Raw genomic sequence first — 16,119 nt, forward strand, 5'->3', positions numbered from 1 at the left:
TCCTCTTTTAGCATTTTGTGAAGGCTGTATTGGGCGCGGGGGGGCAGAAGGTAGGACGGAAGGCCCTGGTGGGTGTTGGAGTGGGTTGGTGTTTTTGAGGCTAGGGATTGTATCTTTTGTTTTATCTGAACACATTGCTCCAATCAGCGGCAGGGAGATGCCCACACTAATCAGACCCTCTCTGTTTAGATGCCCAGTTTCCCATCGACATCTCTTCAGTCACCAGAGACCACGACTTCCTCGATCGGGACGCTATTGAGGCTCTCTGCAGGTGAGATTACAAGTCATACTGAACCTTTCAACACAGCTTTTCACTTTCTTTTGATGTTATGCGCCATTTTTCTTATTCTTCTTATTCTGTTTCAATCTCTCGTTTCCCCCGAAATGAAACCATAAGGACATGACTTCAAAAGGGGCCACGCTTTGGAAAGTCGCCGATAAGATGAAAGAATGACATGATAAGCACGTTGGAGCCATGCACTGTATCTTCTCTCTCCATTTACTTCGTCCACATCTGATTCCCTCTTTATCTTAATTTTCTTCGTTCTCTGATAGTGTTTACCTCAGTCATTTTGTATCACATATCTCAAACCTTTTTTTTTTTTTCAAATCTCAAATTTCACTGCTGGATGCTACGATCACGCAATGCTCTCTAAATTCAGTCTTTCTTTTCATGTTAGAGGAGACATATGACGCTGCCTCATTTGCTAACCCACAACTGGTGAATACATTGTTTCAAAACGTTGTTTGTATGAAGTTCCAGACATCTTAGTCAGTGTATGTGAAAAAGGGCAAAATGGCAGTGAGTGTCATTGAAGGTTTGCATCCTAGTTGGTGTCCCTGCAATATTACTGCATTTAGCATATGAGGAGGAGGTAATGGCTCTTTAATGAAGTTGCCTCCTTCATCAAATTCCACCTCTGAGTAATAAACCACAGCAGGTGTCCCTCCATACATCTGGAAGCTATCATCTGAGTGATTCTTCTCTTGGCAGCCTTTTACCCCCTCCCCACACACCCAACTCTCCCCCAGTTCCCATCCCTTCATCTCTCCATTGTTACATGATCTGCTCTAAAAGCTCTCTGGAGGATGGACCCCACCACCACCACCCTCTCTTCTCCAGGTGGCTGGGGGGGATAAGCTTTCTGTCCCCTCCCCAACTTTTCGTCACCACTCCAGCAGATTTCATTCTCCTCGCCCTCTCCTTTTCTGTCTCCCTCTCATTCTCTTCCCGCTTATGTGGAGATTATCCTTCAGCAGCTCATTAGCCAGCCTGGGTGCACCCAAGCTCACCCTCTGTCTTTCTCTTTCCCTCTTCTTTTTTCATCCTGTTTCATCCATTCTGCCATCATACATCCTCTTGGTGAAGAGAGGTTTGTGTTTTAGGAAAAATCAGGCAGCTGGAATATTTTAAGCCCATTTTAACCTTTGTGTTGACTTTGGGTCACATTGACCCGTTTTAAATTTTTGTTTTATATCAGAAAATATGGGACGTAGAAATAAGCGCTGAAAATGTGTAGAAGAAAAATTTCAAACGTTGGAAAAAGCAAAAACAAACGTCGGAAAAAAAGTGTTTTTGTCAAGGTTGAAGGGAAGACAACACAAGGGTTAAATGTAACCTGTGTGTGTGTGTGCGTGCGTACGTATGTGCGTGCATGCATGTGTGTGTGTGAGCGTGCATGCGTGTGGTAAAATCATACTTAAGACTGAAAGTGCACCCATTCATGCTATAGATTTCACCTGGGCTGTTAGCATTATACAACTGTCAGTACATGTTACTGAGACGTTTCCAAATACTGTATCATCAGGAGTTATTTTCTTTTAAAATAGCTGTTTTGTGTGTTTTTGTGTTTGCAGGAGACTGAACACCCTCAACAAGTGCGCTTTAATGAGACTGGAGATATCACCGCAAAGAAAAAGAGTAAGTAAACATGCACACACGTTAACTCCACACCTTTTTTGAAAAGCCCCTTTGCGAGTCTCCTCGACCACAATTGCATTCCCTCACCTCAACCATCAGTTCACTCTTGGCCACAGGGCAAAGCTGTGTTTTCTCTCATCTTGTTTAATGAGAAGGCACCTGTTAGGTTTATTTCTATATCAAGTGGGCTGTGAGGACCCTAGGGGGAAGGAGGATAGCTTTAATGTCTAAATGAAGGGGTTGCATTCATCAGGACCTCCCCCTTCTCAAGGTATGCTCCCCTTCTTTCTCTAAAACTTCCTCATAACTCTGGCTCACCATAAAAGGAATTATTATGCTGCTTTTGTGGCACTCTTGCAGAACGAACCTCCACACATCTCCTGTCTGTGATTACGCTAGTAAGGGTCTTTGAGTAAGTGCAATGCAGTATGTTTATAAGTAGCTTTTAAGATAATTTTAACACCACACTATTAGATTTCACTTTCAAGGAAGCATGCCTCTTGGTAGAAAGCAGGATAATCTGTGAATATCCCAGTTTACATCATGTGTCTTTCAAGTAAACTTGTCTAGACTGACACTGTCACTTTGTGAGAAGAATTGCTTCTTTTTTATACAGATTAACCTTAATTCCCAAACGGCCTCAAGTGATACATAGTAACATCCTTGTTCTGTGTGTGGTGGTATTCATTAGGATGACCCTTTCTGTGTCACCTTTCATTTCAGGAGTCAACAAGAGTAGAGGAGTCAAGGAGGTTATTTACCATCTTTGTGGGATGACAACCCCCTCCTTAGACAGCTTAGGAATGCATTGACCTCCTCATGTCTTAAAAATCCCCTCTCTCCTAAATCTCCATCTCCCTGTTTCTCATTCTTTCTGGTTTGTTCTTTTTATCTGTCGAATTGTAATAATAAATAGTTTTCATTTTGCAAACTCCTTGTGACGTTCAAAGCGCCCACCGTTGCAGTGAATGCTTTGGTGGTAAGATGGTTTGAGGATAAGATATCTCCAGAATGTTGATAAATGGTTGGCCAGTCACTGCACTCTGCGCAGTTATCTGGCATTCCAACCAACATAACAAAAGTCTCTCTTGTCCTCTTTACATTTTTTTGACTTTAATAAAAAAAAATTCTGTACGTAGCAGGGATAGATCGCACTCTTTGTTCATTTTTAGTTGAGATTACATCATGTTTCCACTGCAAAACATATAACTAATGATGCCTGTATGTGGAGCCCATGTGAGCAGTGAAAATGGAACACTGGCACTCAACTAGTGGAACATGGATTTTGTGGATTTGATCATTTTTCTACTGGAACTTTTTATTCTACACTGCTAATTTCCTGGCATGTTTGCAAAGGGGGTTCTGATTATTGCTTTTAAAACCTCTCCAGCTAATTGCTTTCAAAGCCTGTATTTGTGTTTTGGTGAGTTCAGATGATAAATAGGGCTTTAGAAAGGTGAGGAGAAAGGGGTGGTAACAATTTGGCATTTGGTTTTATAAGCTTTGGTCCTCTACTGTGATTGGGAACTGTGAAGAAGTCTCCTTTGGAATCTGTTTTAGCTTGTGTGTACATTGATTTGTGTTTGAAAAAGGGTGTATATTTCTGTCATGGATAAGGAATAATGATTGACAGTAGCAGTGTATATGCACACACAAAGGGGATAAAGACTATAGGGGGCAACGACCCCAGTCTGGTCGGCTGCACTGTGAGCTATGGGGGTAATGGTAATGGTCACTTTTTTCTTTGTCTTATGTATGTATTGTCCATGGAGCCAGGAAGTGAATGAATCCTGTTTACTGGCTGTCCATGGGTATCTTTGCTTCATCAAGTCATATGCTTTACCACAGCACCTCAGTTTAAGATAATGTTACATAAAAGCATTGTCGTATTATGTTTACAATTAGGTAGATAGATAAATGGGAACAGAACGTGAATGCACACAAGACAAAGTGCAAGTGCAACAATTATAAAATAAATTCCCTAACTCCAGAAAGTTTCCTGGACCAAGGTGAGGAATGTTGGAAAAGAAATGGAAAACGTAGAGGTGCATAATGTCCTCTAACTGTTACTCTCCCTCCCTCTCTTTTTTCCGTCTCTTCTTGCTATTTCTTTCTCCCTGTCCCTTATCCCCTCCCTCTCCCCTATACAGAGTGAGGACTCCGATGAGGACGAGCCTTGTGCCATCAGTGGCCGCTGGACCTTCCAAAGGGACAGCAAGCGCTGGTCCCGTATGGAGGAGCTGGAGGTTTTTTCCACACTGCCCACAGACGCTGCCCCACCCCCATTCCCCAAGGACCAAGTATCCCAGAAAAGCAAGCTTGCCCTGCGTGAAGGCAATAGTTCAGAGAGTGTGCTGACTGATCTCAGCGAGCAGCCTGAAGTGGGCTCCATCCACAGCAGCGGGAGTGGAGGAAGAGGAGAAGAGAAGAGCCATGGTGCCACGCTGATAAATGAAGCTGTACCCGCTGGTGCCACTCGTGCCAGCTCTGTAGCTAGCATGTGTTCGTCCTCGGGCACAGGTGGGTCAGGATGCGCTAATGAGGACTCTCTGTCCGATGGGATGCCTCCATCGCCCCTGGAGACACTCGGACAGTTCACCTTTGTTGTTAAAACAGCGATGGGAGGACTAGGAGGGAGTCTGGACAGAGGAGGTGGCAGCGGCAAAAGCACACGCTCAAGAGCTAAGAGCTTTCTCAAGAGGATGGAGAGTCTGCGGCTGCGCAGCGGCACCTCCTCCAAGAGAAAGAAGAAAGGGAGCACCAGCGGAGGGAAGATAGAAATCAGTGGCCCTGTCATCAAAGAGGGTCTGGATGATGACAAGCTGCAGAGTCTCAACTGTGTGGACATCTCCAGTATCAACCTCAACCAGAACCTCAATCACCTCCGCAATCCCACTCAGACTATGACACTTAACCGGAATCGCTCTGTATCCTACTCCACTCAGACCAGCAATGGCAGCACTGGAAGTAGTGGGAGCAGCCAGTCCGAAGCTAGCAGTGGAAGCGCTGTAAGCACACCAAGCCCAGTGACTCGCGCTCGCAGCCACAGCATAGCGGCAGGCTCTAGTAAAAGAGGAGGAATGTATTTGGAGGGTTTCGATCCTTTCAGCATTCCCCAACAAGCTTCAGATCGACCGCCAACATCCCCACCCAAATCTGCGCCCCCTATCCCCTGCCAAGCTAGTAATGGGATGACAGTTGACGAGCAGAACCGCAGGAACAACTGCAGTGTTCGAGACAATAGCAAACAAACAGAAGAAGAGGAAGAGGAGGGAGAGGACGGCATGATCTTCTTCTACTTACCAGAAGGTCACAAGCCTGGAACCTTCCCCAAAGCCCTGCAGGACGGGAGTTCACGCATTAACAATGGGAATGATAACGGGAACTCGGTGATCCTCAGGGGGCGGCAAAGTAGACGCCAGCGTCGTTGCTCTTCAGGCTCCGTCGACAGCCGGCTCAGTTTTTATGACAACGTCCCCTACACTGAGAGGGAGGAGGAGGGAGAGGAGGAGGAGGGGGATGAACGCAAACTGGAGCAAGTGCTACAACACGTCAGCGGCCTGCAGCGGTTTGTTAATGCCTGGTCAGAGGCTGTGGCCGGCGAAGAGGAGGAGGAGGAGGAGGAAGACGAAGAGGAAGAAGGAGACTCCGATTCAGCACTGGACTCAGCCTCCCCGTGCCCTTCCTCTCCTCTGCAGAACCGGCTGGAGGAGACAGAGAACGGAAGTGACCAAGACAGCACAGGAAACCCGCTGGGAGAGGGAGAGGAAGGGATGAGAGAGAGAAGAGATTCTGGTGTCGGGGCATCTCTAACCAGAACAAGCAGGTCAGTGTCACCATTAAACGGTCGGTTCACTCCAATATACCGTTTTTAATTTTTTATTATCATTCTCACCTACCACTCATGGTATCTAGCCTCCACCCTATAATAATGGAGGTGAATTAAATTGTCTTTTTGGTGCTCACAGCATTAAAAAAAACTTCACTCACTATCTTTTTCATAGTGACTGTTTCTTCTGTAGAAAGTAGTTCCAATGAAAACCTACTTTTATATAACTTTTTATACTACTTTTTGCAGTTTGGGTGAAGTGATCCTTTAACAGAGAAAAATTCAAGCTCATGCTTTTAGTGGTCTTCTGTTAAACCTGCCAAACATTACCTAAATGCATGGACAACAACACAATAGAAAGACAAACACTGAGGCACCAACTACAAAGGGTTTTCTATAGAAAGTGACAGCAAAGGATAAACAGGGACACGCTGAGACTTCTCACCTTACGTAATGGTGCTGGATACTCTCTGGAATGCTGCTTGGTCTCCATGGGGACTGTTGTTGTCCCTTTAGGAATCCACAGGCAGAATTACATTTAGGGGGAGTACGAGTGTTTAGTCTATAAGACAGTCTCTTGATTAATGTGTACATAAATCCCTATAATCCTTAAACTGATCACTTGGCACATACTAAATACTCTGTGTGGCTTCGTGTTATTTTGTACGTACACAAAAGCATGACGTAGATCCCAAGAGTTAAACTGCTCTTTTTTTCAATTGCATCTCAATTTGTGCTCTCTCCTTCTCTTTCCCTGTATGTACTCCAGACCACAGAAACTCCGCTGGCCGAGCTTCCAGAACTCCCACCGGCCCAGCTTGGCCTCGGCCCAGCTCCAGATTAGCTGCCAGTCTGTGCTACAGATGAATCTACTCCAGAAGCTCTCCCTGCTGCAGCTCACTGCTCTGCTGGAGAGACACACCCCTACAAACAAACATGGCTTTAGCTGGTGAGTGGACTAGAGGAAAATGAAATGCTAAGGGACACAGGGAGGTTTGACGAGAAGGGGATTTTGTACAGTGATTGTTTGACACACACACACACACACACACCGATATTTTAAAGCTTGTTTTTCATGCGAAATGCCTTCGCTGACTAATTGTTCCTCGTAAGCGATGACCTTGAATTTATCCATTCAGCCATCCATCCATCCAACTGCTACCCCTCCATCCCACCCGTCTCCCAATCCCCACCATCTGCAGGTTGTTGTATAGTGTGATGATGGCTGTCCACAGAGGTTGGGTTACACATTCTTTTCCCAGGCCCATAATTGCCGGGAAGGGGCGTACATTGTCTTTTTCTCAACGGGGCAATCATGGCAGTTCACACGCACGGTGTTACGAGAGCTGGAGGCTGGAAAGATCTGTCCTCAACAATTATCCCTCCACCACTAACTTCTCTCTATCACTTCTAGACTGATCGGTCTGACCTCACTTTATATGCCGCTCATGATAATCCAATGGCACCTAATTTCCTCCTGTATCTGCTTAAAGGAGAATTCTGGTCAATTTCTACACGTAGCTCTGTTGTTTGGAAATTTGGAGTGCTGTCAGTAACAAAAAAAACTAAAACAATCGGTGCTGCCTACACCGTGTTATCCCCCTGCTAGCGTTAGCACCCAACAGGCTTAAACAGGGCAACATGTTTTTAGCCTTTAAACATGCTCGAAATGTAATTACAAGTGCCTACCCATGTGCAGTGATTCCTTCCGAGGGGAACACAGCAAATTTGACTGGAATATTGGATTGTATGAGTTCAATAATCGACTAGTGTGGACTTGACCAGAAAACAGGAAATAAACAGAGGTATGTGCACTGGCTGGATTAACACAACTTTTATGCCTTTCTGTCAAAGCTACTGCAGTCAGATTCGCTGTGTTCCCTCGGAAGGAATCACTGCACATGGGTAGGCACTTGTAATGACATTTCGAGTATGTTTAGAGGCTTAAAACACGTTTAAAACTTGCCCTGTTTAAGCCTGTTGGGTGCTAACGCTAGCAGGGGATAACACGGTGTAGGCAGCACCGATTGTAGTTTTTTTGCTACTGCCAGCACTCCAAATTTCCAAACAACAGAGCTACGTGTTGAAATTGACCGGAATTCTCCTTTAAGAGATTTTAAAGTCGCTTCCAACTTTACTTCTGCCTTCTCTTTTCGGCTGTATCTCTGCTGAAGTCAAATACTGGGGAGAAGTAGATAGGTTGTTTGAAAGGGAAGCCCTAAACGAAAAACTGTACAAAATACAACGTGTGTAAACAAGACTTAACTTTGTTGACCAAACAATAGATTACTGGACATTCTTCACAGTCAAAATATGTAATACAAAAACATTGTACCCAGTATTACCTTTTTGTAAACATCTTAAGAAAGTTTTATACTCTTTTAGAAGGTCCAATGAGGAAAATTATCGCATCATTTTCTTGTGTTTTTCCACTTCCCCTGTTTCTTCTACCCAAGGCCTTCCTTGGACAGGAATAGAAGACGTTATGACAGTCTTATGACAGGCTGGCACTCACTGAAAGACAGAGGCCACTTGTTGGCTGCTGGAGGCCCACACATATTCAGAATTCCGGGCCGTGATCATAATATGCTCCCTTTCCATTTTTTCCAAACTGTGGTTCTGAGAAGCGCTCAGAGTCTTGTGAACGGCTGCTCTTACAAAGACGAGCTTGTCCTGAGTCACGCATAGCGTCTCCCTGCTAAACACACTCGCACCCATGCAGATAGATACACACAGCCATAAATCTGTGGGTGCATTCTTGTGAAACAGTCAGAGTTGCATGGTTCAACTCTGGGGTTTGTAGTTATAGACTTGATGTTCACTTGCACCCAAATGTACACGCACACACACACAAACACACATGAATACACAGACACACATACACACAGAGTAACAAAGTGGGACAGACACTTTGTGCGGATGTATAAAGCAGTGGGACCCTCCCCTTTTAACACCCGTCCGTACATCCTACTCCCCCTCCTCTATTCTCCCCTCACCCTGTTTATCCACCCCTCTCATAAACTTAGAGACAGGCATCTACAGCTGCCTGGTTTCCTGCTTGCACAGGCATAACACACACACATTTTGGTAGCCAGGCTAATTCATTAATAGTGATGTGATTTGGACTTGCAGGGTTTTACATTAAATCTGAACTAAACTACAGCCATTTGAAATATGTCTGAGATTGTTATTCTTCTGCAGAGCTATTTCACCCTGATTATTGTAAGACGTGTTGTTGATAACAAAGTAGGTTCTTCAAATAAGACCTAGTAAGAATGAAGACATGTCACGACTTTGTTGACCTTTTTAAAGAAATCCTTTTACAACTGAATTCCTAAATTCTATAAAGTCAATATGTAGCAGATATTGATGAGATGGGTTTTCTTTTCTTGTGTCTGTATGTTGCAGGGCTGTGCCAAAGTTTATGAAGCGGATCAAGGTGCGCGACTACAAAGACAGGAATGTGTTTGGTGTGCCACTACAAGTCATCGTCCAGCGGACAGGCCAGCCCCTCCCTCAGGGCATTCAGCAGGCCATGCGCTATTTACGCAGCCAGTGCCTCGACCAGGTAACATAAAGTACACAAATAAACACACGCATATTGAGAAATTTGTATAAAAACCTATAAGAAATTACAGTGTACATATACCATCAAAGTCCCTGCCAGTCATGTCATTTAGCTTTAGGTACGGTTTTCAGTTTCCACAACTAAGAGAAAAAGCTTTTTCTTTAAGCTGCTGGAGTCACATAATATTTCAATTTTAGGACATCTACAATCAGGCAAATAATCATCCCTGATTTTTTAAACTGGGTGTTACATAAGATGGAGCAGTGAATTGAAAAAAAAAGCCTGATACCCACTTAGTCAGTATGTGTATACGGTTTCTTTCTCTCCTCTCTCTGTCACACAGGAGGTCTGGAGAGTCAAAATGTGCAGCTGTTAAGTCACCTGTGTCTGTCTGTTCAGAGACATTGACATTGTGTGTGTGTGTGTGTGTGTGTGTGTGTGTGTGTGTGTGTGTGTGTTCATAAAGGACAGAAAGAGGGAGTAAGGAGAACGCAGGGCAAAACAGAGTGATGTGTTCTTTTGAAAGCAAGACAAGGCGCCTCTGTTTGAAAGTAGTGAAGGCTAATGGAAAATTTTCAGGCTAGACAAGCCAATGGCCTTTTTTCTGTTTTCCTCCCCAACATTGCCATTTCATACAGCCTTAAAAGGCCACTGATCTGTCCTACACAACATTCAGTGCAAGAAGTGCCGGCTGGGTGTCATGGGAGCTTCTTGTAAATACAGTCAACAGGATCTGCTGTGATGTAACCGTGTTGACTGTAAGCCCTGGATTTGGGGATAAGTCAAGAATATTATTTTTCAATGATAACATCCTTCAGCTTAAAAAGATTTTTTGTATGTGCTTTTGGCACATGTATCATTTTTGATACGCCTTAATGATGGGATCAAACATTGTACCCATGGTAATACTGAGACTAATAAGGGATTTATAGTTCAAAGCTGACTTATCAGGTTTCTGTGTATGTATACATGATCTCACTCTTTCTCTCTTTGTTCTTCACTTTTTGTCCAGGTGGGTCTTTTCAGGAAATCAGGCGTTAAATCTCGTATCCAAGCACTTCGTCAGATGAACGAGGCGAGCGGCGCCGATGGGGGAGGAGTCAACTACGAGGGCCAATCAGCCTATGACGTTGCAGACATGCTGAAGCAGTACTTCAGAGATTTGCCAGAACCCCTGCTCACTAGCAAACTGTCTGAGACCTTCCTCCAGATTTATCAGTGTAAGAATACACACAAAACGTACATTCAAAGTGTAAACAGAATATCTTCGAGTCTGTACATGCCTTTACAGCGACACATCTGTAAGAGGATTCCATGCTGGAATAAACAAGATGGTATTGTGTTAGAGCTGTAGATGCTTGCCTGCCATGAAGCAAGAAATTGTGAAATGATAAAAAGAAAAAAACAAGATGAGTGCAGGAAATACCTGTGGAATGATTGGTTCATCCTTCACTGACTCACTGTTAACATTGACATATCTTCAAGTTCTGTTCCTTTATGATTGTAATAACTGCATTAAGAACTGTTCATATAAGATGAATCAAAATCAGTCCTGTTCAAAAAGTATAAAGCATATAATGTACACACACGTTGGCTTATAGAACACATTTCAGGTCGACACAGATCCCATCATAGCTCATTCCTGGCAGACGCAGGGAAGCCCCATAGAAACTGCTTCCCAACAGACACAAAAAATATGACATCATGTAGCATGCCAGTGTTTATTAGTCGTTTTCTGCATATAATATAAAAAACAAAAACGAGCCATGACATTCTCTCCTATTCCTCTCCAGACATGCCTAAAGAGCTCCGTCTGCAGGCAGCGCGTGCTGCCGTGCTGCTGCTGCCCGATGAGAATCGCGAAGCCCTGCGGACGCTGCTGTGTCTGCTAAGCGACGTGACGGCCAGCGTGTCTGAGAACCAGATGACTCCCACCAACCTGGCTGTGTGCCTGGCCCCGTCCCTTTTCCACCTCAACACCCTGCGCCGCAAGGAGAGCTCCTCGCCAAGGTGTGTATGTGTGTGTGTGTGTGTCTGTGTGTGTCTGTGTCTGTGTCTCTACGCCACTGTAACCATCTCCATTTAACTATGTCATTGCCTTTTTTTATTGCCATCACTGACACAGTTATTGTATTAGCAGCTTGCATAACACGTTATATGCTGTACATTCTCAAAACAGGAAAGGGTCAGTCTAAAGAAACAAAAGAGCCGGATACTGTAGATGGAGAATAAAGACGAAAAGGGGAGAGAGCAAAGCTTGAGAGGGGAGGAAGGGAGAGAGACAGAGGAAATGGCGAGGTTACATAAACATCTTCACCCAATTAAGAAACGCATTATTTTTGTTCCACGTTTAGCCAGAAGAGGGTTCATCAGGTGTACACGGCAAAACGTGTTCTTTCTTTCCACCCTCAACCCCTGGCCCTCTCTTACGTCCACTGTCTGGATGATGGATGCTGTTACTAATCTTGTCATCCTCTTTTCCCCTCTCCTTTGGTTAAAGGGTGATGAACAGGAAGCCGACACTGGGAAAGCCAGACCAGAGAGACCTGAATGAGAACCTGGCTGCCACTCACGGCCTGGCACACATGATCCAGGAGTGCAGCAAACTCTTTCGGGTCAGTAGTTAACAACAAGTTAAAGTTTGCATGAAAATGAAAAGCTCAAGATACCACATACAAAGATACATTCAGAATGGTTTACTGATCGAGATACATTTGGCAAACTGTTTGCTGACAGAACGAATGTCACCACTGGTTCACTGTACCGCGTCGTTGCCAAACACCTTGTCTCCCTGTGTTTGTCCTGTAAACAAACATAGTCCAAGTTACATAACTAATTGATGCAATTCATGCTGTCATTTGCTCAAGCAATGTTATGATTACAAAAAGTAAATGTGCCAACAGTTTTTAAATGCCCCCATTGTGCAGAACTGGACTTAACTTCACGTCTCTGTCCATTTAATCCAAACTCAAGCATTGGTGAAAGAAGTTAAAATACAGCATAGTCCCACAAAAGCTGCAAACCCATGAATCCACCCCATCTAGTGTGGTTCTATGTGTCCACTAGGAGAGCATTTGAATGGATGAACCGGAAATAATCAGCAAACTACACTGTCATTAATCCAATTTCAATCCCATTCAGCCTCAAGCATTGCTCAGCCCAGTGCAATCTTCTCTGACATGCTACAGTAAATCCTAAGAGGCTGCATACTGTGGATCGTTAGTGTTATGTTTGATTAGATCACTTCCTGGCTTCCTGTCATGGCCACATCACACAACAAGTTAACTCAATTACCTCGCAAATTATTTTCTTTAATTAGATCTGTATTTGCTCGCGGAAGTTCATAGGAAGGAGGATGGCCTATGAAATAACTGACAGTAATTTGTCTTAATTTCAACAAGCCTTTTCTTATCGAATGAAAATCCTTTTCTTAGACTGTAATATTGTGAGTGTTCAATTAAACCTGAAAGATGACACATACAACCAGACCGAGAGAGAGAAGGAATGAGCTCGGCAAACAAGAAGATGAAAATAGGATGTGGTGTGTTTCCATCCTTATTCAAGTTACGCTCAATACAGTTTTCCATTAATTAAGGGGACATTAATGTAATCAGGGTGGGGATGCCTGACAAAAACAAAACATTAAGTAGAGACTTAGTGCTGATACTCTTATCATAGGACATCATAGGACCAGAAAGGCTTACAAATAAATCGAATCATTCTCCCTTGTTAACAAAATCCAGATAAAAAAATTCAAATCAAACCCATTTAACCATCATGCACCCTGGCGACTCCAGCAACACAATGGAAAGGTGAGGCCTGACCCTCATCGTCCTCCTTTCCCACAGATCCCAGAGGAGATGAATCGCTGCAGGAACTCTTATGTGGAGCAGGCGCTGCTGCCGCGACGGCTGGAGGACCTCGCAGGTGAAGAGGCCGGGCAGGGGGGGTACAGCGCCTACCTCCAGAACAGCCTAGACGCCCTCCTCAAAGACGCCAAGGACAAGTTTAAAGGTTACGACAGCTGCTCCACACCCGAGCATGTCGAGCTGGCCTGCAGGAAGGTAAGCCCACTTGTTTATTCGTCAGCTCACTAATAGTTCATTTTAGACATTAAAGACAAATACTGTTTCATCCGTTTAGTCCATGTGGCTGCTTTCTTTCAGTGTGTTTGTTTGTGGCAGAGGGATTCATGAAAGATGAATTAATGAGAGAAAAACCAGATCATCAGTCAATCTGTCTTTAGTGTGTAAACAAGCCACCATTCGTCTTTTCAACTATCTGTGTTTCCTGTCTTCTCCTTCTCTCTTCGTGTCGGCCTTTCCCTGCTTCTCTAAATATCGAGTGGAAAACCAGCAGTTAGGGTTTCCTGTATAGAAACACATCCGTGTGAAACTGGCCTGGCCCCTGACTTCTCATTCCCATCCCAGTACTGGACTCTATCCCAGAATGACATCAGCCTGACATAGACACACACACACACACACACACACACACACACACACACACACACACACACACACAAACAAACATACACAACCTCACCATTATCCCAGGCCTACATTTCCTGTATGCAAGGGCCCTGTATGAGGTTTATCTTTTCCCCAGTTTGAGAGTCACAAGGCGCAGAGTGTTCTTTATCATCTGACGGCAGAACGAAGCAGCTGTTTTGGCTAAAGGCCATTGGGAGGTTTTGAAACACAGTCTGACTGTTGTGCATAAAAAGAAGATACTTGATCTCAAGTATTTAACATCTCACATTGTGACAGATTTCGATAAAGGTTTATCTAATCATTCACTTAGCCGTGAGAACTCTGAAACATCCTTTTTTGAATGTAAGAATCTTATCACAATACACATATATGGAGAGAAATGATCAAACTTAAATATAGGTCAGGCCTACCTTCAGGCGTCCCTGCGAGGTGTTGAAGCACTGACATTTGTCATCATTACCAATTTCCTTCTCCCTTTATTTCCTGTCATCCCTCTGCTTTCGCCTATCAAATAAAGACATAAGATGGAGCACAACTAATTAGCATTTAAAAAAAGAACTGCCTGTTAAGTTGTCAGGTCTTTCCATGTGTTTCTTCAGGTGCACGATGGCTTCCCACTGCGGCTGTGGAAGGTGACCGTGGAGGTGCCTGCGAGTCCTGAGGAGGTTCTGACGCGAGTGCTGCGGGAGCAGGGCTACTGGGACGAGGACCTGCTGGAGAGCCGGGTGGTGGAGACCCTGGATGAGAGGACGGAGGTCTACCAGTATGTCAGGAACACCATGGCTCCACATCCAACCAGAGACCACCTGGTGCTCAGGTAGACATGAGCCCATTTTCCTTCTCTTCCTCCATGTCTGTCTGTGATATTTTGGTCTAATTTAAGGTCATTTTTTTTTAAATCCAAATGTTTTCTTCCTCTACCAGAACATGGGCAACAGACCTGCCAAAGGGAGCGTGTGCACTGGTGTGTACGTCTGTGGACCATGAAGGCGCACCTGTTGTAGGCGTTCGGGCCAATGTCCTCACCTCACGCTACTTCATCGAGTCCTGTGGAACCAACAAATCCAGACTCACACATATTTCCAGGAATGACTGCAGGTAAGTGAATTACTGACAGGAGCAAAGACAATTTGGAGATTATATTAAGTCCTAGCTTTGTGGTCATTCATTTTCTTTTAGCTGGTGACACGATTAGCTAACACGTCTCTTTCGGCTTTTTCTCAGAGGTCGTTTCCCAGAGTGGTACAACAAACTGTATGGACACTTGTGCGCTGCTGAGGTGGCACGGATACGTGACTCATTCACCGTGCCCATAGACAAATGAGAACGCAGTGTGCAATCTTGGCAACAACAGACGCGACAGCTCCTTTGGACCATAATTTGGATCCTACAGAATGACTCATTCCACCCATTATGAGCAGAGGTAGATGGGGTCCAAGCCTCTTAACACTCACTTTTAAAGGACAAATCCTGGATCCTGGATTGAAGGACTTTTTTTGCTCTGATTTTGTTACAACAGACTGATGTTATCGTTTAAAACTTTTCTGTTGGGGCTCTTAGTGTGCTGCCAAGAGGACCCGTGTCACACAAACATTTATTTGGGCCATAAGGACATAATGTCGCTGATACAGGATGTGAGGTTTAAACTTTATCCAAAGGGTGCTATTGCTTCTGAGAAGCAAGTGTGTGTGTGTGTGTGTGTGTGTGTGTGTGTGTGTGTGTGTGTGTGTGTGTGTGTGTGTGTGTGTGTGTGTGTGTGTGTGTGTGTGTGTGTGTGTGTGTGTGTGTGTGTGTGTGTGTGTGTGTGTGTGTGTGTGTGTGTGTGTGTGTGTGTGTGTGTGTGTGCGTGCGTGCATGCATGAGTGTTCAAAGCAACAAACGGTTAATAAATACATATTCCTCGCACTGGTTTCCAGTGGCAGTATAATGTGTACATACAGTATTCTGTTCACAGTAATGGTTTGTGTCCATCTTGTGTTGCCTCTATCCTTTTGTATCCTGTTACAGCAAGGCACAGGAGGAACAGTAGACAATATTATGGTCATTTGATTGATGAATCCATGGGTGAAGAAAGATGTGAATGTGCTGGTAATATGCAGAGTGAGTAGACGGGATATAGCGAGATGAAAGGCAGGGTTTTAGTGTTTCAGTAGAGGAAGGTAAAGACAGGAATCGGTGGCTGGCACACCAAAAAGAGAAGGAACGATCAAAGAAACAGCCTCATTTACTACTAACATACAAATAGATGTCTCCTTATTTTGTTCTTGAAGATTAGTTACTGCTACTACTGATAAATTGGCTTTTTGTA

At 44.3% G+C, this 16,119-nt stretch overlaps 1 protein-coding gene across 7 annotated transcripts in view; it reads left to right on the plus strand.

Annotated features, from left to right (window-relative positions):
- The window catches only part of dlc1 (DLC1 Rho GTPase activating protein), a 93,706-nt gene extending 78,550 nt beyond the window's left edge, over nt 1-15,156 (plus strand). For 4 of the 7 annotated variants that reach the window (XM_035999978.1, XM_035999977.1, XM_035999980.1 and 1 more), the window contains 12 exons: nt 175-271; nt 1,858-1,921; nt 4,072-5,747; nt 6,520-6,699; nt 9,159-9,318; nt 10,331-10,538; nt 11,112-11,328; nt 11,819-11,933; nt 13,167-13,382; nt 14,411-14,628; nt 14,736-14,909; nt 15,036-15,156. In XM_035999978.1, coding sequence (XP_035855871.1) covers nt 175-271; nt 1,858-1,921; nt 4,072-5,747; nt 6,520-6,699; nt 9,159-9,318; nt 10,331-10,538; nt 11,112-11,328; nt 11,819-11,933; nt 13,167-13,382; nt 14,411-14,628; nt 14,736-14,909; nt 15,036-15,135 — 3,425 coding nt within the window. In that variant the 3' untranslated portion in view covers nt 15,136-15,156. The remainder of the gene's footprint in view (nt 1-174; nt 272-1,857; nt 1,922-4,071; nt 5,748-6,519; nt 6,700-9,158; nt 9,319-10,330; nt 10,539-11,111; nt 11,329-11,818; nt 11,934-13,166; nt 13,383-14,410; nt 14,629-14,735; nt 14,910-15,035) is intronic. The other 3 variants (XM_035999979.1, XM_035999981.1, XM_035999983.1) reach the window with 1 other exon arrangement.
- The last annotated feature ends 963 nt before the right edge of the window (nt 15,157-16,119 follow it).

This window comes from Sander lucioperca, chromosome 4, assembly GCF_008315115.2.
Source record: "Sander lucioperca isolate FBNREF2018 chromosome 4, SLUC_FBN_1.2, whole genome shotgun sequence".
Classification (NCBI taxonomy): Eukaryota; Metazoa; Chordata; class Actinopteri; order Perciformes; family Percidae; genus Sander; species Sander lucioperca.